Below are 24,504 nucleotides of genomic sequence, written 5' to 3'. Positions count from 1 at the left end.
TCTCAGCCCACTTGTTTGGTGCACACAGGGTTCGGATGGTATGGTTCACACTTATTCAAATGAACAATCACACCAGGGTTTGTTTTAATCCAACCAAACCTTATTGTTAGATTCATTTTGTGTATGTAACTATTTGACGAGTAGTTAACGGTTATCAAGTTAAGTCAACATTCATTTTTAGTGGTGATGTTGAGAAATACAGAATTTTACTTCAGTTAGTAACATAATTACTATATAATGATGTGTATCATTATGGAGATTTAAAATAACTTGTATACTGTACAATTCTGGTTTGAATCCTACACTGCACATACTGTACAACATTTGCTTGAATCCCACACTGAGCAGCCAGAAACAACTGTGACGAGGAACTAAAAACTCTTGGTGTCTTGATTTGCCTTTTCTCATTAAATGTTTATTTTTTTATTCAGTCAGAAAGCAGGAAGAAGTTATTAAATGCTACAAAGAAGTACTAAAGACTTTCAGGAAATTGAGGACAATGTCTGCAGCCTTCCATCAACAGACAGAAGAACTATTGCATCCACTGCTTCAGTTGCAGAGCTTTCAAAAGCAGATCCTGGTTTTTACCAAGAGATAAACAATCTGACATGAAAAACTCTTCTTGATTTTGCAAAAAGGTCCAATGCAACAACATCTACTATTACAGAGCAAAAAATAGAAGATAGAAAACAAATAAATGAGCTCCTGTCCTTGCAGTATAGTTATATAATTAAGGCTTGGTTGATGCTTAAAGTCTGACCTATACCTGTTTAAATTGTAAAGTCTCTAGTTTCACTGTCATGTTCTGTTTGGAAAACTAATTTTTCTGAGAAAACATCTGAAAAAAGCATTGTTACACTGTATTTGCTCTGTTTAACTATAACAGACCTTTTAAAGGATTACTTCATAATTTACTCACCCCCATGTCATCCAACATGTTCATGTCTTTCTTTCTTCAGTCGAAAAGAAATGAAGGTTTTTGATTGGAAACATTCCAGGATTATTCTCCTTATAGTGGACTTCAATGGCCTCCAAACGGTTGAAGGTCAAAATTACAGTTTCAGTGCAGCTTCAAAGGGCTTCAAACGATACCAGATGAGGAATAAGGGTCTTATCTAGAGAAACGATCGGCCATTTTTAAAAAAAAATACAACTGTATATGTTTTATAAACACAAATGATCGCCTTGCATGTGCTTCCACTTTCCATATTCTTCAAAAAGCTTACGCTTTATGTCCTACGCCTTCCCTATTCAACTTATGGAAAAAAACGGAACTGGCGCCGCGTTCATTCAGTAAGTAGAATAGGGGTGAGTAAACTATCAGGAAATTTTATTTGTAAGTGAACTAATCCTTTAACATTAAATATTTTGAACAAAGACAGTAGCCAGGTCCTCCACACTGACATAAATATAGGAAATGCCTAAGTCAATGAGACAGTGTACACCTAGGTCAACTACAGGCACTGATTGCTATTTTTCAATGTCAAAATAAACATCTGAGTTTTTCAATATCAGTGGAAATTTTTCCAAAGCTGTGTCCCATGTCAATGCCCTCCATAACTACAATCATAGATTTCTGGTATTTGGTGCCCTTGTAAGTAACAGCTGGTGTCACTAATGTGGCCTCCTGGATGCCAAGCTTATATAAGTGACTCAAATTTATTAGCTTGTTGCATTTGAAGACTTGGTGTGAGGAGGCTGTCAGCGTGAAGATAGGCTTGCAGAAGCTGGTGTTTCTCTGTGCTTGCTTTCAAAACGCAATGTCCACCTCTGAATTAGTGGACCAAAATGAAGTAGGAGTTCTGGATAGTGCAGTAATGGTGCTTTGGTTTCAGTGTTGTATTTGGAAACAGTGAGACAATATACTGCTCAACGAGAGCTTTTAAATATGCTACTTGGTTAGCATGTATTTTGGGGGTTATTTCTGAAAGCTGCAGGCACAACTGCCAAATCTCATCCTCCAGTAGATTTTTTTTTATGCAAACACATATTAGCAGTGGGAGTAACCGGAGCAAACACCAGTTTTGAGCTGCATTACCACCCATCTTTTGACTGTCTGCTCGAATTTCAGATGGTTTATTGTTTACATTGGCCCCAGCAGATATGTTCCTATTCAGCTTGTTGTAAAGTGAAATGTTTTCCCACAGTGATGAGCCTCTTGATGTACAGAGACAGGTCTGTTGAAATGACACCTTCAAAAAAGTCGTCTTGAGCATGGTGGGAGTCCTGGGTCACATACATGGAAGTGTTTTAGGATATTAAACACAGAGTCATTTTATGCCATGAACATCAGCTGACTGAGGATTCCTGGCAAGCTCATTAACAGAGTTCTTGTAACTTTGCTTAACTAGAAATATTTACTTTTTATAAAGTTACTAACTGAAGTATCTCCAGCTATTGCAAACACTGCCACTTGTATTATTTGACCACTGTCCAGCTCAACTCCTCATGACCAGGAGGGGACATGTTCAGTTCACTTAGTTTTGTCGTGGCCACGACATATTATAACGTTTATATGTCGACTTCATTATGTTGAGGGAACAACATCCATTTCTCATGGCCACAAGTTAAATGTGTAAACAACCTGTGCAACCATAGCAACCTGGAATTATCAGAAATGGATAAGATTATAATATTTATATTTAATTAAGAAAAAGCACGGAATAAAGCAATGATTATATGAACCTTGCATTGCATATTACAATGCATATTATATTATATTATATTGTGCGCGATGTTGCCTAAACAGCATTCAAATGAAGTTTGGTATTATCAGTTATAATAATGGTAAAAGGACAGCCTATGTAAGAACATAAAATAATATAGTCTAGGCCTACAAAAAAAAAAAAAAAAACATTTTATCCATTCCATCTCACAGCCTTTTTAATTCATTCACTGATCATGTCTTTCTTTGTCTATCTATCTTTCTTTCTAATACCTATTAAACCAAAATAAAATGAAATATATAGTCTAATACGTTAAATTCCTGTAAATGAACTTCCTGTAAAATTCTTGTGCGCCTACAGAAATAAAATAAAATCAAAGCTTTTATATAGGATATATACAAATAATAAACAAAATATTCTTTTAACATAGGCTATAGCCTATTAATAGTTAAACATTTTTTGAACGTCATTCGAATGCTGTCACAGGCACAAGGGGCTACGAGTGAAAACAGATGCTCATAAAGCTACTGTAGTCTACAGAATTGTTACATGTACTGTGTCCTGTGACCTAGTTTTTCCCCAGTCTGTCTGATTAGTTCATTTGATCCACCTGTGTCTCGTTCATTATCCCATCACCTTGTTTAGATCCTCTTGTTAGTCACTTGTATTTATACCTTGTGTTTGCCCTCACTCATCGTCCGTTCTCGTTTGTATCAACACGTGTATATGCTGTCTCACTCAGTTTGGAATTAAAGTATTGTTATATTCGTCATCTTCATCGTCGTTGTGTTTGTCCCTACAACCACACGTAACAGAAGAACGGACCAAAACAGTTTTTTCTTTTGCGGCATTTTTCTTCAGTTTTTATTTTTTGTTTTTCCTTCATGGCTCTACCCGCAGTCCAGCTCCTCTGCCTGGAGCAGGGAGACCGCTCGCTGGAACAGCACACCAGTGACTTTCTCCAGCTTGCGTGCCTGACTCACATCCCGGACCGCTCGCTCTGTATTTACTATCGTACCGGCCTGAGCGAGCGGTCCAAGGCACGCATTCCAGCGGGCGGTCCAACTGAGGATTTCGCAGCATACGTGGAGTGGGTGCTGGTAAACAACAACTCTCCTTTCACCATCGGCCCTGCTGAGGACGACACCAGCACCACTCCACATCCAGAGACCAACCATCCGCCATCGACGTGCACGATGGAGAAACGAGAGCCCACCGCAGACCGCGGAGATCAACCTGCTGGGACGAACGAGACCGAACCTGAAGAGAGGACGGAAGGAGTCGTCACCCCGGGGTGTGAACCGCTAGGTGTGTCTGACCAGGTGCGTGAGCCCGTTACATCGTGTGCTGTCGAGGGAGTGTTAGTGGAGTTCGAGGGCTGGGAAGAGAGCCCCAACCACAACATCACCACGGTGGATGGCATCGTCATGTCTACAGAAATCTTTCTGGATTTATTGGATGTGTTTGAGGAGGTAAATTTCCCTTGTCTTGTGTCCCCGCTGGTCCCGTCCAGCTCAGAACTGTGTGTGTCCCCGCTGGTCCCGTCCAGCTCAGAACTGTGTGTGTCCCCGCTGGTCCCGTCCAGCTCAGAACTGTCCGTGCCCCTGCTGGTTCTGTCCAGCCCTGTGTTCCCTCCCAACCTCCCTCTCCCGCCTCCTCAAACCATCTCATCTCTGCCTCCCCTGGGTACCCTTCAGCCTCTCATCAACTCCACGTAAACGCATGGATCCGACTCGACGCTTCAGGCCACCAGTGTCACCGTGGACTGAGGTTCTCCTGGCTCCGCCTCCAGCCTTCGAGTCCAACACTCCTCCGCGGCCTGTCGACGCTTCGCCTTCGCCGTGGCTCCTCCCTCCCTCGGCTCCACCGGATACCCTCAGCCTCAAGACTCCACCGGGCTCCCTCGTCCCACAGGCTCCGACTTGGTCAGACGTCGTCCAGCCTGCACCTACGGTTTCGCCTGGCTCCTCCTTCCCCCCGTCTCCTCCTTCGTCCTCGGTCGCACCGCCTCCATCTCAGTCTTCAGGTTCCCGGATTCCACCTCGGATGCTCGTCGTCCCGGCTCCAGCTCGGTCTCCAGATCCAGCAGTGTCGGTTGGGCTCTCCGGCATTCCAACTCCACCTGGATCACCATCATCGGTGGCTTCTCCATCGGCCGTCCCCAGGGTGGCGCCTCTCATCTCCCCACGATGGTTTTTCCTGTCCTCGACTCCACCCTGGGGCCTCTTCATGGTTGGTCTCTGGACCAACATCTGGCTCCTCCTGCTCCAGGCTTCCCCTTGGCTCCTCCCACCCTCCACTCCCCCTTGGACTATTTTTGTTTTCTATGGACTCTTGTTTGATTTTTCCTTTGCTCTTCGCCCTCCTCCAGAATCCCCGCCCCCCCCCCCCCCCCCTCACTCATCGTCCGTTCTCGTTTGTATCAACACGTGTATATGCTGTCTCACTCAGTTTGGAATTAAAGTATTGTTATATTCGTCATCTTCATCGTCGTTGTGTTTGTCCCTACAACCACACGTAACAAGAATAGTCATAAAATCTAAACTTTATTGGCATGATAGGGCATTTACAGTATTTACAAAATACAAATTAAGTAACACACAGAAACCGTGGGTGGTTTCTACCGCGACCACATAACACTATCTTGGTCACGAGCCACTTCCTCCTGTAAAAGGTTTACCTTTATAGATTCAGGAGGAGTCAGGTAGGCGTATAATATTTTCTTCTTAGATTATATTATCTCAGGGTCTACTTCTGATCACTACCGTACCTCCTAGGCCTACGGTTCAGATATCAACCAAGCCTACCTGGGTGGGGTGGGTTAGCCTTCCTTTCAGTGCACCACAGCTGGCTCTCCGCCCTTAGAGGACAGCTATGCCTGCTAATGCACTCCCACGGCCAACTCTGTTGCGACTGGTTGGCAACCTTGACTGAATTTGTAAAGTCCGTCGGGATATCTTTGTTAAAATTTCTTTTTCCAGACAGTCACTTCTGATACCCCAAATAAATTCTCACTCTACAACAATAAACAGACTGAGACAATACTATCAGAGTTTGAGGGCAGTCCTCATTCTCATTTTATTATTTCTTGCAAAGGCAAAAGCTAAAAACACCACTCTATGCCAGCTAAGCTGGAAGTTCCATGGGCCAGATAAATAATTACATTTTAAAGCTTACCCTCTTCTCTATTCAGTATATATTCTTCTCTAAGAAAATCATGTGTCTTCTTTGATCTTCTGAGGGTTGTGGTCTGGCGCCGACTTCCGCTTGCTGCTTGCTTGAATGCTCTTTCTTTCTTCAGCAAAACTACACCTGAGAGCTATTAGGCCCCTGTTTTTATATTCACTTTTGATGCACTTTATTTCTTCATTTATGCACATGTGGTTTCTACTTGTGTTATTATATTAGCTGCATGCATCAATTGCTTTAATATTTGCATCTATCACCTGTTTTACTTGTCAATGCATTTCCTGTTTGCGTCAATGGCTTTAGCAATACACACATTTTTTATTATACATTTTAATCAGATTTCTACCTTACTAGACATTTATTTCCTAACTGTCTTCGTTTTTGTCTGTTACACACAATGCTTCTATCCCCCAGAACCCATGTTCACCTACACACATTATGCAACATTCGTCATCTTTACAGGATGTGGTATACACTCTCGAGCCCACAGCATGTATGTGTTTTCAAGTCACCTTATGAAAACTTAATAGACCCCAGAGATTTTCCAAGTTCAACAATTTTCTGCCTTTTATTTTATCTTTTAAAATCTCTATCAAATTATTTGGAAGAGAACACTCCATTTAATCAAAAATCACTAGGCCAGTGTTATATATTTTGTTCACTTGAGTACTTACAATATCCCAAATGTTTCCAACTATTTGTAAATCGTGAGAAAATTGCATTTTTAACCAAGGCTCTGGGACGTGTGAGGAGTCTGTCAATTGCGTCATACCCGCGTTACCCTCGGTTTCCAGTTTTATTTTGTAGAAACCATGGAAACACCAAAGACGCTTTAATATATTACACATTTTAATAGACAAGAGAACAACTGTTTTAATACATTTATAGACAGAAAACTAATTATTGTTATATAGCTCAACACATTTAGTTTTATTGTTTAAATCAATTTTCTTGATTTTTTTTGCGAGTACCATGCTTTACCATGCCTCAGAGAAAGACACTATTTTGTCAAGTAGCTAACATAGCATAATCAGATGCAGCTTTATTTTTATTAACAGTAATACCTAATTTTCTCCATCATACAATACGTTTTAAAATTAATTGCATGCCATTTATTTTTTGCACCGTCCGTTGAGGTGAAGACCACATGTGCCAAGATTCCACTCTCAAACTTGGCGTCATCAAGCTACACCTTTGTTTTGAATAGGCTTCTAGCGACCTCTAGTGGACAAAATTATTACATATTGCACCTTTAACAGAACTATTTATTTATTTATACATGTGTTTATTTGTGTATATGTTAATGTATCATGAACCATTTAACACATTTTGGCGCTGTCACACTCCTGACCATTTTTTTCCTGCACCATTGACCAGCAGGTGTCCTTATGTGCATTCAAAGCCTCAAGAAATGAAACGCTTTTCAACACATCTGGCTGGAAAGCTTCAAAGCTTCATGAAACTTCATCTCGCCATCTCTAGTTCTCCCTGTGATGGAATTGTTTAAGTTTGTTTATTATACATACTCTTTTGCATCCTCACCACACCTTTGTAATGCTTGGAGTGAGCAGGCAATTTTACACATTTTTGCTTGTTTAAAAAAATAAACAAGGAATGGAGACTTAATGTAATGAATTAAAGCATTATGGGTAGAATCTCTTGACAGTGTATTCTGATTCATCAACACAGTTTCACTGATCCTTTATAAACATAAAACCCAGGATAGAGCGGTTTAGTGAATGTGGTCTGGACTGTGAGGATGAGGCTCATTGTGTCTCCAGAGACGCTGTAGAAGGACAGAGTTCCTGCACTGTGATCCACATACACTCCTATTCTACTGATGATGGACATTACTGGGAGTGTAGTGTGTATGTTATTGTGACTGAATGAGTAACTGGAGGAAGAGCAGATCAAACTCCAGGACTGATCATTACATCCAAACTGACTCTCTCTACCCTGTCCCTTGCTATATGACACTGATATACGCACAATCCCACTCCACTCAATCTCCCAGTAACAGCGTCCACGCACACTCTCTCTACACAACACCTGCCACGCATTATCAAATCTTTTGGGATGATCAGGATACGACTGCTCTGTGTTAGTGTTAGTAATCACTCTGTTCCTCTCAGACAGATGGAGGCGTTTATTCACAGTGTTCAGATCCAGATTGAGCTGATGGGAATCTGATGGAGATAAAACACATCAGAATCAGGAATTATGAATCTGATCTTTTAATGTTTCTGAACTCTTCATGTTCAATATATCAGCAGTGTCTCAGTACAGTTTACCAGATATCCTGTGAAAATCATCATTTACATGATCAACTATAAAACTCTTGTCATGTTTTCTTGTCATCTCCTTCTATGGGAAGAACATGAACATGACCACAACATGACCACACTTTGAGTTTTTCTGCTTGTTTTCTTAGTGACTTACATTGTAGGAAGTCGTTCCTGGTTCTGGGAACAATGTTGCTGGAAGTGACTATGGAAATCAACAGACATGAAGAGTGTGATTATCATGTCAAGAGAAAACGATCCCTGCATCTGTTCCTAAGACATTTCTAACATGATCTTCTACATGATATGAGATGATGGAGGATCATTTCTGAGAGCAGATGAATCTCCAGGACTTTACCTTTGTCAGAGATCTTCTTCAGCTCCTCTTTGCAGAAATCCTCCAGTTTGTCTCTCAGCTGACGGACAGATTCTCTCACAACATCAAAAGAGGAGAGAGAACTGAAGGGATCGTCATTTACGTCTGTAGATTCAGGAGGAGCTGAGAGAGACTGGAAACTCTACAGAAAACAGAAATCAAAGCTCATCACCTCCACACTTCAGCCAATAACCTGCACTGCTGTCAGATTTGAGCAGCTCTTGTTGATCTTTAGTAACTCTCCTCAATCCAGCACTTTCACAGCATGTTCATTATATCATGTTAGAGCTGTAAGTTCTAGCGTTTGACACTTAGACTATATGTGAACTTTATAGAAAAACACTTGGATGATCAAAAATCTGGCAATAACATGAACGTAACAGATCAATGGTGAAATTCAGGGCCATTTCTAGGCACAGGTGAACTAGGCGTTCACCACGGTAACATTACACTGCACTTTAGCAAACATTCACCACATGCTAGGTACAGTTCAGTATTAGCATAAGAAAGATAGGGTTTTTAAAATGTATTAGAAAAACTGTGATCATATATCTAAATATTTAGTGTTTTGAAATTACATATTTAAAAAATGAATGATTTTTGTAATGATTATTGTAATGGACTCCTCACTGGCCTTCCCAAAAAGACATTAAGACAGCTGTAGCTCGTGCAGAATGCTGCTGCCAGGATTCTAAGCAGAATCACACCAGTCCTCAGGTCCTTGCACTGGCTTTCAGTTGCATTTAGAATTGATTTTTAAAGTACTGTTACTTGTTTATAAATCACTCAATGTCTTAGGCAGATCACTCAATGGCCTCAATACATTGCAGATATGCTCACAGAATATAAACTTAACAAATCACTAAGATCAAAAGGATCACAACAGTTAGAAACACTAAGGGTTCACTCTAAACAAGGAAAGTCTGCTTTTAGCTGTTATGCCACCCATAGTTGGAACCAGCTTCCAGAAGAGATTAGATGTGCTCCAACAGTAGCCACATTCAAATCCAGACTCAAAACATATCTGCTTAGCTGTGCATTTACTGAAGTGCCATGCTATGTCCAAACTGATTGCACTTTATTTTATATGTACTCTTTTAACTATTTTCCTGATGGAGAGTGATGTTTGAAATTCTGTGATGACTAATGTGGAACATTATTAAAGTCCCCCTGTGGTCAAATATTTTATCCCTTAAAACTCATCTTTGATCACCAAAATGACATATTTAAAAAAAAAAAAAAAATTAAAAATCAAGTGAAAAAAAATGTCTTCATGCCTTAAAGGTGACCTAGAATTAAATATTGAATTTACCTTTGCATAGTTGAATAACAAGAGTTCAGTACATGGAAAAGACATACAGTGAGTCTCAAACTCAAATTGTTTCCTCCTTCTTATATAAATCTCATTTGTTTAAAAGACCTCCGAAGAACAGGCGAATCTCAACATAACACCGACTGTTACGTAACAGTCGGGGTGTACGCCCCCAATATTTGCATATGCCAGCCCATGTTCAAGCCATTAGACAAGGGCAGAACGTCTGGATGTGCACTGCTGAATCATCAGACTAGGTAAGCAAGCAAGGACAATAGCGAAAAATGGCAGATGGAGCAATAATAACTGACATGATCCATGATATCATGATATTTTTAGTGATATTTGTAAACTGTCTTTCTAAATGTTTCGTTAGCATGTTGCTAATGTACTGTTAAATGTGGTTAAAGTTACCATCGTTTCTTACTGTATTCACGGAGACAAGAGCCGTCACTATTTTCATTTTTAAACACTTGCAGTCTGTATAATTAATAAACACAACTTCATTCTTTATAAATCTCTCCAACAGTGTAGCATTAGCCCGTTAGCCACGGAGCATAGCCTCAAACTCATTCAGAATTAAATGTAAACATCCAAATAAATACTCTACTCACATGATCCGAAGCACGCATGCAGCATGCATGACGAACATCTTGTAAAGATCCATTTTGAGGGTTATATTAGCTGTGTGAACTGTGTTTATGCTGTTGAAGGCAAGCGCGTGCTCCGGGGGCGGGGAGCACAGGATTTAAAGGGGCCGCAACCTATATATCTGTGCATAGTTAATGATGCCCCAAAATAGGCAGTTAAAAAAATGAATTAAAAAAAATCTATGGGGTATTTTGAGCTGAAACTTCACAGACACATTCAGGGGACACCTTAGACTTATATTACATCTTTTAAAAAGAAGTTCTAGGGCACCTTTAAAATAGCTTGTAAACCCTTGTCTCATTTAATATGCACAGATCTATGAATATCCAAATTAGCCACGCCTCCACTCGCTCAGCCGTTTTCCTCTGTGGACACGCTAATGGATGTTTCGTTGCTTTTAGTTTTCAGATTTAAAAAAAACATTCAGATGAAATCCTGCAGGTGCCCATGTCCTTTCCGTACACAAAACAAACATCCTTGAATGAGCGCGGACTTCCATTGTACATTGTATTTACTTGAACTTATCAGGTAGACTAAAATTTATAATGGACTAAATAACTCTCTCAGAACTTGACGTGTGATTCCACACTGACTGACATATGCAAACGAATCACGGTCACACACACGCTCAGAGCAATATTGTTAATTAATTAATATGATTAGCCTTTTGCTTGACTACGTTATCAAACAGCTAATAATGTGTTGCTAATGTTACACACACTGCTCCTGTTCTTCATCTCAGACAGAGTTAGATAGCTGCCTTCTAACAATCAGTATCCTTACAAACGCTTTGAACAACTCAGAACGTCGCTGGAGAAAGGCTTATAGTACATTATAACATCGTAATAGACTCGCTATATTGATAAATCTACACAATTATTCATATCAATAGAAAATATACCTATATAAATATAACCTGGCTTCTCTTGAGACTTTCCGCTTCAGAGCAGTGATAGTTAATGATATGCTAATGACGTGCTGCCGGCACTTTGTTGTGATTGGTTACAAGGTAGTCTGTGACGTCACAAATACCACCGATTTCAAACCGCGGGTTTTTGGTTTACTGCAGTTTTAAACATAAAATACTCAGCAATGGTGCTGACTTATGAATTTGCACACGGTTAGTCTTAAAGCATATTAAAAACACTACATAGACATATAAACAACATTAAAAACTTGATTTTCAAGACTGAGGTCAGTCCTAGAGCTCTACCTGGATGATTTTAGGTGAAAAATCAGATCTGTTTTTTGCTATAAATGAGTTTAGATGTGGATACCGTGCATTCGTAACCTGTGAAACTTTCATTGCTAACTACGCTGAACCCTCAAACGTTAATGTTGTTCCAACAACCAAAATGTATGTGCCACTGCAGTGAGAGCAGAAAAAAAAAAAAATGAATGTACATCATTTGGGAATCATTTCAATGTTAAGAAACAGCTTATTTATATAATTTGTAAAAAGTATCATATTACTCCCGCACACATTCTATCAAGTGACAATTTCGGTTTTACCTAAAAAAGGGAAAGACCCTCTTAACTGCAGCTCATTTTGGCCCATATCCTTGCTCAATGTGGACTTTAAAATATTGGCTAAGGTTCTAGCCCGAAGACTGGAGAACATTCTTCCTACTATCTTAGCCCCAGATCAGACTGGCTTCATTAAAAAACGCTTTTCTTTCTTCAACATATGTATTCAATATTATTTATTCTCCTGACTCAAATAAGCATATACCTGAAATTTTAATATCTCTAGATGCTGAAAAAGCCTTCGATAGAGTGGAGTGGAACTATCTTTTCAGCTGTCTAGAGAGATTTGATGTGGGTCCAAATTTCTTGACTTGGGCAAAACTCTTATGCATCTCCCTTTTGTTGCATTATTACAAATAACACTAGCTCACAATATGTCCATTGTATAGGGGAACTAGACAGGGCTGCCATCTGTCCCCTTTATTATTTGCGACGGCCATTGAACCTCTAGCCATTTTCATGTCTATGTTTTCTGCAAAACCCTAAAGAACGGGGGGATGACTCTCCCAAACTTTAATTTATATTAAAGGATTAGTTCACTTTCAAATAATATTTTCCTGATAATTTACTCACCCCCATATCATCCAAGATGTCCATGTCCTTTCTTCAGTTGAAAAGAAATTAAGGTTTTTGATGAAAACATTCCAGGATTATTCTACTTATAGTGGACTTTAATGGGATCCAAATGATTGAAGGTCAAAGGAAATTTTATTTGAAAGTGAACTAATCCTTTAAGGGGCTTGTAATCTAAGAGCTCACATTATATGGTTCACATTATATAAATCAAGGTTCACATTATATAAATCACTTTCCGGACTGGGTCCAGATAGAATCATCAGCCTGCCTGCCTTCCTTTCTCACTCCCAGCCCTCCTATTCTCACCCTTACCACTGGGTCTAGACTCTCACTCGTTGCACCCAATGGTATAGAACTCTGTATGGATTTGGGCCCAAATTCACAAATATTTCGGGTGGCAGAGAGGTTCAATTTGCACTTCAGTTGCCAGAAATCATTGATTTCCTCAGCCTCTGAATGATCAGACATTCTTGCTATGGCAAGAAAAAGGTATCTTAACCTTTAAAGACCTTTTTGTTAATTATTGCTTCTTATCTTTTGTGCAATTAAAAACTCAATTTAAAATATCTAAAGCCCACTTTTTCAGATATCTACAGGTACGCGATTTCACATGCAAGAATTTGACCTCTTTTCTTTCCCTCCCTGATCCAAATCCTATTAATCAACTTTTTCCTGATGACCCAGAGCAAAGAGGCACCATCTCTAGCTTATACATAAAACCTATATCATTATTATCCACTTCTGGATATCCACTATGAAATAAGTCCACTATGATCCTGTTCTTCTAGATCTCTGTTACCTGCAGGAAATGGATGTGATGCTGTGTGTGTGAAAGCTGCTCCAGCTCAGCGTCTCTCCTCCTCAGATCATTGATCTCCTGCTCCAGTCGCTCCAGTCGTCCTTCAGCTCGACTCACTGCAGTCTTTTCCTGATCTCTGATCCGCTGTGTGGCCTCAGAGCGGCTTCTCTCAATGGAGCGGATGAGCTCAGTGAAGATCCTCTCACTGTCCTCCACTGCTGTCTGTGCAGAGCGCTGTTAGGACACACATCACAATCACACAGTGGCTTCAGTGAGTCCTGACTGAGACTTCTCAAACTTCTCTTCTTCTCCAGACTCACCTTATGAGACTCCACAGCCTCTTTCTGCTGCTGAAGATCTTTCTCTCTCTGCTGGATCCTCTGCTGGAACAACCTCTGCGTCTCCTTCAGCTGGTGCTAAAGGACAAACCAATGACAGGAGAAACATCACATTATACTGCTGTCACTATATCATTATGTGAAGAGTTGAATCCAGTAACAGTAGAATTAATAACCAATGGCTGTAGTTTCAAACTCCTGAAGGGATTATTGACCAGTTTCCTCCATTGTACATGAATTTACATGAAGCATAAGCCCTGTTTCACAACACAAGTGTAAGTATCATGAAAACAAAACTGTCACAGATGTAAAGCTTTACACTGATAGAGTTTCTGCTGCATAACAGAGCTGAGGCTTTTATATACAGTGGCAAGGACCAAGTTTGTGAACCCCTTGCAGAATCTGTGAAAATGAGAATTATTTTAATAAAATGAGGAAGATAATACAAAATGCATGTTATTTTTTATTTAGTAATGTCCTGAGTAAGATATTTTACATAAAATATGTTTGCATTTAGTTCACAAGACAAAAAAGTAGCTGAATTTATTAAAATAACCCCATTCATAAGTATGTGAACCATTGATTCTCAATACTGTGTGTGGTTACTTGGATGATCCACGACTGTTTTCTTGTTTTGTGATGGTTGTTCATGAGTCTCTTGTTTGTCCTGAGCAGTTAAACTGAGCTCTGTTCTTCAGAAAAATCCTCCAGGTCCTGCAGATTCTTCAGTTTTCAAGCATTTTTGCATATTTGAACCCTTTACAGCAGTGGCTGTATGATTTTGAGATTCATCTTTTCACACTGAGGACAATTAAGGGGCTCAAACACAACTATTAAAAAAGGTTCAAACATTCACTGATGCTCCAGAAGGAAACACGATGCATTAAGAGCTGGGGGGTGAAAACTTTTGAACAGGATGAAGATGTCACAATTTTGTTTAAATATCATTGTTTTACATTTAGTACTGCCCATCGGAAGCAACAGAAGATACTTGCATGTTTCCCAGAAGAAAAATTAAGTAAAATTTATCTTGTTCTGCAAATTCAAAGGTTTTCACCCCCGCCTCTTAATGCATCGTGTTTTCTTCTGGAGCATCAGTGAATGTTTGAATCTTTTTTAATAGTTGAGTTTGAGTTCCTCAATTGTCCTCAGTGTGAAAAGATGAATCTCAAAATCATACAGTCACTGCTGGAAAGGGTTCAAATATGCAAAAATGCTTGCAAACTGAAGAATCTGCAGGACCTGGAGGATTTTTCTGAAGAACAGAGCTCAGTTTAACTGCTCAGGACAAACAAGAGACTCATGAACAATCATCACAAAACATAAAAACATAGATAGATCGTAGATCATCCAGGTAATGACAAACAGTATTAAGAATCAAGGGTTCACATACTTTTGAATGGGGTTATTTTAATAAATTCAGCTACTTTTTTGTCTTGTGAACTAAATGCAAACATATTTTATGTAAAATATCTTACTCAGGACAGTACTAAACAAAAATATAACATGCATTTTGTATGATCTCTCTTTTTTTATTAAAATAATTCTCATTTTCACAGATTCTGCAAGGGGTTCACAAACTTTTCCTTGCCACTGTATAAAAAATGTGAGATAAACCCCTCACATTTTTGTAAATATTTTAATATACCTTTTCTTGTGACAACACTGAAGAAATGACACTTTGCTACAATGTAAAGTAGTGAGTGTACAGCTTGTATAACAGTGTAAATTTGCTGTCCCCTCAAAATAACTCAACACACAGCCATTAATGTCTAAACTGCTGACCACAAAAGTGAGTATGAAAGTATCCAAGATAAGTGAGTGAAAATGTCCAAATTGGGCCCAAAATCTCAATATTTTGTGTGGCCACCATTATTTTCCAGCACTGCCTTAACCCTCTTGGGAATGGAGTTCACCAGAGCTTCACAGGATGATACTGGAGTCCTCTTCCACTCCTCCATGATGACATCATGGAGCTAGTGGATGTTAAGAGACCTTGCGCTCCTCCATCTTCCGTTTGAGGATGCCCCACAGATGCTCAATAGGGTTTTGGTCTGGAGACATGCTTGGCCAGTCCATCACCTTTACCCTCAGCTTCTTTAGCAAGGCAGTGGATGTCTTGGTCATTATCATGTTGGAATACTGCCCTGCGGCCCAGTCTCCGAAGCGAGGGGATCATGCTCTGCTTCAGTATATCACAATACATGTTGGCATTCATGGTTCCCTCAATGAACTGTAGCTCCCTAGCGCCAGTACTTATGCAGCCCCAGACCATGACACTCCCACCATCAGGCTTGACTGTAGGCAAGACACACTTGTCTTTGTACTCCTCACTTGGTTGCCACCACACGCTTGACACCATCTTAATCAAATAAGTTTATCTTGGTCTCATCAGACCACAGGTAATGTTCTTAGTCTGCTTGTCTTCAGCAAACTGTTTGCAGGCTTTCTAGTGCATCATCTTTACAAGAGGCTTCCTTCTGGGATGACAGCCATGCAGACCAATTTGATGCAGTATGTAGCGTATGGTCTGAGCACTGACAGCCTGACCCCCACCCCTTCAACCTCTGCAGCAATGCTGGCAGCACTAATATGTCTATTTCCCAAACACAACCTCTGGCTATGACGCTGAGCACATGCACTCAACTTTGGTTTACCATGGCTAGGCCCGTTCTGAGTGGAACCTGTCCTGTTAAACCGCTGTATGGTCTTGGCCAGTTTCAGGGTCTTGGAAATCTTCTGATAGCTTACGCCATCTTTATGTAGAGCAACAATTCTTTTTTTCAGATCTTCAGAGAGTTCTTTGCCATGAGGTGCCATGTTGAACTTCCAGTGACCAGTATGAGAGAATGAGAGCGATAAAACCAAATTTAACACACCTGCTCCCCATTCACACCTGAGACCTTGTAACACTAATGAGTCACATGACACTGGGGAGAGAAAATGGCTAATTGGGCCCCATTTGGACATTTTCACCTAGGGATGTACTCACTTTTGTGGCCAGCGGTTTAGACATTAATGGCTGTGTTGAGTTATTATGAGGGGACAGCAAATTTACATTGTTACCCAGGAGAAAAAAAGTACATTTCAATAATGTACTTAAAGTGCTATATTTTCGCGCTCTAATTTTGTGCTTAATATACTAAAATTTCTTCTTTAGTACTTCTTAATCTAATTGTACTCAACTGTGCTATTTTGAGACACCATGAAATATGAACTAAAATGTGTTTTTATATACTCTCTGTATTTAAAAAATATATTTAGATACTACTTGTAGTACACGTGGGTTCAAATGTATTATAAGTAGTAACTAAATAAATCTAAATGTTTACAGTACATTTTCACCATATTTTGTGTTACGTTCAATGCGGAGCACAAACACGCACAACACTGAAAGTCCATTTGCAGCTGTTCACTTCTGACGTTTGCAGCATAAAGGATGTTACCTGATCATATGGGTACCAATATAAATAGTGTCAGCATTGTTTAATCCGTATCTAGTTTAAAGTTCATACCTGTTTCTCTGTCCTCTGTGCTGCAGCTGATACAGTGTCGTGGTTTTTATGTTCATCCATCGTACACAGCACACATATACACTTCTGATCAGTGCGGCAGAAAACCTCAAGGATCTTGTCGTGTTTCGGGCAGATCATCTCCTGCAGTCGTCCAGTGGCTTCAGTCAGATTGTGTCTCTTTCCTTTAAACAAACTCTCATGTTGTTCAAGGTGATTCTGACAGTAAGAGTTCAGACACACCAGACAGGACTTGACGGCTTTGTCTTTTCTTCCAGTACAGACGTCACACTGCACATCTCCAGCTCCAGCATAACAGTCAGCAGGAAGTTTAATCTTCTTCAGTTTCTCCACCATTTCAGCCAGAATGGTGTTTTTAGCTAAAGCAGGTCTTGGACTGAATGTCTGTCTGCACTGAGGACAGCTGTAGACTCTCATCTGATCCTCCTGATTCCAGAAGCCTGTAATACAGATCTTACAGTAACTGTGTCCACAGGGAATGGCCACTGGATCCTTCAGGAGATCCAGACACACTGAACACATGAACTCATCCTGAGAAATTCTGGCTTCTGCCATTTTACTGCGTGAATACAGAGACACAAACACACAACAGCTCAAATACGCCTCAGTTTCTGTTTCCCTGAACTCATGTGATTCCGGTTTCCTGGATTTGTGTTTGAGTGGTGTGTGTAAAACTCACAGATCATAAAATGTCCACTAGATGTCAGACTCAGACAGACACTCAAAGAACATAAGTTACAGACAATCCAGACAACACCATTCATAACTGCAGTAAAGCGGCATTCTAATGATCACATCTATACAGTGCTGTAAGGGGATTAAATTATAAAAGAAAGCTATTTTCTTTGTTTTTAAACAGTTCTTGACTAGATTTATCTACAGTATGTAACTGTATGACTCTGTCCTCAGATAAACATTATCTCGTGAACTAAAAATATCTACACAGAAGACAAAGTTATACAATTTTATTTAGATATTTTAGACATTCCCTTACATTTACTACTATTGGCAGATAACACAATTAAAGGATTAGTTCACCCAAAAAATGAAATTTCTGTCATTAATTACTCACCCTCGTTGTTCTACACCTGTAAGACCTTTGTTCATCTTCAGAACACAAAGAAAGATATTTTTGATTAAAACTGAGGGTTTCTGAAGCACACATAGGAAGCAACGACATCCTTAAATGAGTCCACGTCACTACAGTGGTTCAATGTTTAAGTAATGAATTGATGAGAATACTTTTGTACGAAACAAAAATACCAACTTTATTCCACAATTTTTCCTTTTCACTGTCAGGCTCCTATGCTGTTGAAAAATTGTGAGGCATAGTGAGGAAAAATTGTAGTATGTAAATGAAGTATTTATTTTAGAATTGTAGTAAATGAAGTAATTATTTTAGTATTTTTGGGTGAACTAACCCTATAATGGACAAATAGTCTACAGCTACACTAATTATATATATATATATATACACACACACACACACACACACACACACACACACACACACACACACACACACACAACAGTTATGTCTGGTTCTCGAATCTGCCGCGTGATATTCTAGTGATAACAGCACTCTTACCTTTTCACCATTTCTATCACTCCTTGAAGTGCTTGAAGTGACTGTCATGGCAGCCGAGCAAATCCACCATGATTTTTGCGAATACTACTTGTTGTATCACAAACGAATAGTTTTTTAGACGAGAATGTAGTTGGCCTTCACCCAAGTATTAACTTAAGTTGGACTCAATTTCCTGTCAACCCTCATACCTGGGACTGATTACATTGCACCTGCAGTCAAACACACATCCACTCATTCTCACATAAAAGACACTCTCACTTGCACTTCTGTGTGAAGTCTTGATTAGCCCCGGTTGTCATTTCTGAGAGTTTACTAGCTTTCTATCTGCCTGTATTGACTTGGACTGTTTATCTGGATTCTGATTTCTGCTGCCTGCCCCGACCCCTTGTGTTTTGCTTGCTGCCTGCCCTGACACTGCCCGATTCCTGGATTTGTTTACTGCTGTACTACTGTTGTCTAATAAACTGCAGATGGATCAGTACCCTTCTGACTCATCACAGTGATGAACAAATCACACAATTTAATAAAACCCAGCTTGTACAATATCGTATGATTTAGCTACTTGGTTAATTTGCACGGTAACACTTTATTTTAAGGGTCCAGAATGATGCATTAGTTAAGCATTAATTAATGATGAACTTGTTCACAATTATGCATTACTTAAGCATGAACACAATAGAAATTAATGATTAAAGGGTTAATTCACCCAAAAATGAAAATTCTGTCATTTATTACTCACCCTCATGTGGTTCCACACCCGTAAGACCTTCGTTAATCTTCAGAACACAAATTGAGATATTTTAGTTGAAATCCGATGGCTCCGTGAGGCCTCCATAGGGAGCAATGTCATTTCCTCTCTCAAGATCCATAAAGGTACTAAAAACACATCTAAATTGGTTCATGTGAGTACAGTGGTTCAATATTAATATTATAAAGCAACAACAATATTTTTGGAGCGCCAAAAAAACAAAATAATGACTTATTTAGTGATGGCCGATTTCAAAACACTGCTTCATGAAGCATACATGAATTCAGATTCGACACACTTATTCATCTGTGCTCCGATGCTTCCTGAAGCAGTGTTTTGAAATCGGCCATCACTAATAAGTCGTTATTTAGGGTTTTTTTTGGCGCTCCAAAAATATTCTGGTCATAAATATACTTTATAATATTAATATTGAACCACATGAACCGATTTAAATATGGTTTTAGTACCTTAATGGATCTTGAGAGAGGAAGTGTCATTGCTCTCTATGGAGGCCTCACTGAGTCATCGGATTTCAACTAAAATATCTTAATTTGTGTTCTGAAGATTAACAAAGGTTTTACGGGTGTGGAACGGCATGAGGGTGAGTAATTAATGACAGAATTTTCATTTTTGGGTGAACTAACCCTTTAACTTAACATATAGTAGGGCATATTAGCCATAATTTACAAATTATTAAACATTCGAAAGATACACATTTATTAGGGTGACCATATTTTGATTACCAAAAACCAGGACACTCGACCCGGCAATACTCAAATGATACCTCGAAGTTTACTCAAAGATGCCTTATAATTTCTATACATTTAAAGTATGCCTCCTCTGTATGGATAGAAAATTGTTATATTACAAACTACTATCTATAACCAAATACACAAATTCAGATAGGCTTCTCAGAGGTTACTCAACATGTCTTATTATTACAAGTTAATGTTTCTTCTGTATTAGAAAAATAAATAAATAATAAATAACTAAAAAAAAAAATACCTCTGCTATATTAGCAATCCAAATTTAACAAAAATAGCTCTCACAAACCTACAAAAACTAACAAAAATGTCTATAACTTTAGTTTTAGGGAGTTTGTCCTCGTTTTCCTCTTCATCCTGTTTTTCTTCCTCATCCTTCTTGTTTGCCCTATCTATATTAATATCTATATTTTGCTGTAGAACTGATCTTTCCCAGCAGTTTTTTGTTGCTTATCAAATAAGCATAAAAGTTAAAGAAATATATATATATATATAGATACAATGTGTGAACTAATATTCTCAGTTGCACATGCAATCGCGCATGTCTGCGAAACTCATTAATATTAATGTAGGCTTTGCTCCGCCTTCAGAAACCTAAAATCTCGTAAAACCGGTTAATTTAATGGCCCAATGAAAAATAATGAAAACCAGGACATTTTCATCACTTTATAAAAACAACCAGGACGGCCGGGACAGGACGTGAAAACAGGACATGTCCTGGGAAAACAGGACGTTTGGTGACCCTACACAAAACATAACATTTTTTTCATTGCCAAAACACTGTATGCCTTGTCAATGATTCTCTCAGTCTATGACAAACAACAATGCAGATATTTCACTTATTAGTATTTCAAATACATCCAGCATCTAACAATCATTTAATTACATTCCAAAAGTTTCTGATTATAATTAATGATAAGATACTGAGAATCTGTGGTGTAACCATACTATGAAGCTATAAAAAAAAAGTGTCAAGTTATTATACCTGTTTTGGATCAAAAACTGAGATCCGTAGGTTGCACAGATTTTTCAGTTCGGTTACATAATTAGGATTCTTGTGTAAAAACATTCTTTGTGATTTCACAGCAGCAGATGTGCATTCATGATGGGTTTCTACAAAAGAAAAAAAGTTTTTTTTATTTATTTATTTTATTTTTTTTATACAGCACAATTGCATCCTTAGAAAAAAATTAATATTGCTTGAAAAAAAAAAAAAGCTAAAAAAAAAAAAAATAAAGTAAATAAAATGACACCACGCCCTTTTTTATGACCCCTGTTTTTCAACCTAGGCACTTGTGGATAAATCATCAGGGTGAAAAGATGTCAGGTAAGACCACTGATAAAAGTTATATAATATTATATTATATTTAGTTATATAATACATTAGTTATAAAGTTTGAAATATTCTGCATTTAGTTTGGCAACTGTAAAATTAACTAGCATTAGCAGTTAATTAAGCTAGCTTTGGTTACACGTGGCAGCATTTAGTGTTTCCTCACAACGCGTGAGGAATTAAACATTTTTTAAGAATGATTTTTTTTTTTTTTTTTTGTCAAATATATAGGCCTAATAGTAAAAATTCTGTAATGTAATTTTTGCCTAACAACAAATCAGACAACGATAACCAAAATGTTCTATCTACAGAAAATAAGCACACTACAAGCAATTACTGACTGATTAAATGACTGATCACATTATTGCCAGACTGAGTGTTTATTTTGCTGAAGATTTGGGAAGTGTGATGATGTGGTTAGTGTGTGAAAGTGATGAACTTCATGGTTCTCTGGGTGTACTAAACTAGTTATCTAGTGTGTCTGTTGCTGAGCAGTTTTTGAATGAGGTTCCCATCTTTGATCAATTTTGCGATTTCGATTTCAATCATGATACTGACACACACAGACACCCTTTACATTCATAAATGCATTGTGTGAATTTGAAGCATATTTCCAAAGCAAATCAATTAGAGCTTTATCAAAAAGCTGTAACATGTATGTAGAACAACCAAATGGCAAAACAAATATTAATGTGGGTAATCAAACAATAAAAAAACAACCCAAACTAAAGTCTCTCAAATTACTAAAAATTAAACAAAAGCAGCTTCTGCCACTGTTCAAAGGTTTTTTGCTTAGAAAACCAGCATGTCCATCATTTTTGGCATAAGCAGCCTATGATTATATATAATTAGAAAGGTCTAAGAATTTATTATAAAAAATTATTATGACAAAAAAAAGCTGTGACAATTTCTTTATTTTTTCAGGAAGTATGCAACATCATAAATGGAATCCATGTATTTAATATGAAATATGTGCCTTTTATGCATTCACTGTGGGGGGGGAACCCTGTACAGTGAAGAAAAACACATTGATTATATGTTTCCATCAAAGTTCTTTAGAGAGAGAAATAACTTTTAATATTTTTACCCAGAATAGGACTGAGTGAGCTTTACTTGGCGCTATACACAGCAGAATATCTCCCATGGACATCATACTATTGCTGTGACTGAGTAAAAAAAAAAAAAAAAAAAAAGATAGAAATGATTTGATTGATAAAACGCAAACATAATAAACAAGCCACTACGACAATACATGATTTATCTGTGTTCTTCAAGCCTTCTCAGGCATTTCCATAATAATATTGTGTATCTATAATGCAATGCTAATCAAAATGCTATTTCAAACACTCGACTGACATTATGAATTTGAGTAAAAACACATTATTAAATGTTGTACAAGAGGTTCATAAACGCATATCATGTTTGGAAATATTCCGTTTGACGTGTTACTTTTTTAAATGTAGTGCTCTCAGATGGAGCATCATTTACTACTGATCACAGAACAGCTCTTCACTAACTCGCTGTGTGCATATTTAAAAATTGCGCCAGATCCCGATTCATATATAGTCCCTTTTCATTGTAACTGCTAACAATTATTCTGTAATCAATGCTGTCCTTGTTCCTTAGTCTGAACTATCTTTTATAGGTTGCTGTTAGTTTTTACTGTAGGTGTCTGTAGAGGTTACACCTATATGTAGTCTGTACATGTTAGGCATATCATAATGTTTATCTTTCTCAAATTGATAAAAAAAATACTGAACAAATTTTTAAGATCCAAAATGTTTTTACTGTTTCACTGGTACTGCTTACTGGCATGTAATAAACCATGTTACGCATTTTCTTGTAGTTTTGCGCATTGCGTAACTTGTTCATATTCTGGGCTCATCTTCTGTTGTTTGCATCATTAAGGTGCATAGCAAGACTGGTCTTTTAATATTTAATTTTCCTCAAATATTTTCTCCAACACTTTAGTGTGTGTTTGACAACAGGCATCTTAAAATCCAATTGAGATACACAAAACCCAAACATAACTGTTAATTATTAATAAATTATGACTTTAAGCATGTGTACAATACACTGCTGATTTCCTCAGTACGTCATATGCAGTCTTTGGCCTACCAACAAAATAGAGTTAGTCTACAATGATTAAATGACTTCAATGACTTACTAGATAAAATGTTTGGAATAAGAAACAACTCATGGATGATCACATTACATATTTCCAGTTCCTGGAAATTCTTCTTTCACTTTCGGCCTTTCAAACTGTATTTGGCCCAAAGAGCATTTGTTCCCAGTAGTCTTCTGATGGATTCTCCAGGTGTGTTGCTCCCATGAGGCTCAGCCAATCAATCGGAAAATAAATGTAATGCTACGTTATGCTGCGCACACACAAAAAACTAACAGCAATTATATAAAATAATCTGGAAAACAGTGTTGCTTTAGTGTTTGGTTCGTTGTGCTTAAGACCACACACAGCTGGAGTGCATTTGACACTGTTCCAACCTCTAATGGTCTTGAAATACTGACCACTCTCTTTTTGTAGGCTGTATCCTTCAACATGTTGCACAAAAGCTTGTTTCCACACGACGCCATGTCACTGTGTTGCTGTGGCACGAAATGCAAATGGAGGGCAGGAAGTGATTTTCTACATAGGAAGCACTATCACAAACTCAAATTGCCTATGTTTTGCGTTGTTTATGGTTGATCAAATTGATCAAAACAAGAAACCACAAGGAGCTTTTATTGTGTACCAGAATTTATTGTTCATAAGGGGGGTAGGTATAAAGCTGGATAATGCTTGTGTGTGCAGTGACAACTTTGTC

The 24,504-nt window shown here is 38.4% G+C and overlaps 1 protein-coding gene across 1 annotated transcript; it reads right to left on the bottom strand.

The window, feature by feature from the left end:
- Positions 1-5,895: 5,895 nt before the first annotated feature.
- Positions 5,896-17,861, bottom strand: LOC137024905 (tripartite motif-containing protein 16-like). The gene is made up of 6 exons (XM_067392860.1): positions 17,232-17,861; positions 13,699-13,794; positions 13,379-13,612; positions 8,496-8,655; positions 8,295-8,342; positions 5,896-8,041 (listed from the first exon to the last, which is right to left on the bottom strand). Exons 1-6 carry the CDS (start codon positions 17,802-17,804, stop codon positions 7,536-7,538), a joined length of 1,617 nt encoding a protein of 538 aa, XP_067248961.1. The 5' UTR covers positions 17,805-17,861; the 3' UTR covers positions 5,896-7,535.
- Between the last annotated feature and the right edge of the window lie 6,643 nt (positions 17,862-24,504).

The sequence above is a fragment of the Chanodichthys erythropterus genome, chromosome 8 (assembly GCF_024489055.1).
Source record: "Chanodichthys erythropterus isolate Z2021 chromosome 8, ASM2448905v1, whole genome shotgun sequence".
Lineage (NCBI taxonomy): Eukaryota > Metazoa > Chordata > Actinopteri > Cypriniformes > Xenocyprididae > Chanodichthys > Chanodichthys erythropterus.
The sequence above is the reverse complement of the archived record's forward strand: the minus strand, read 5'-3'. Positions and strand labels throughout refer to the sequence as shown.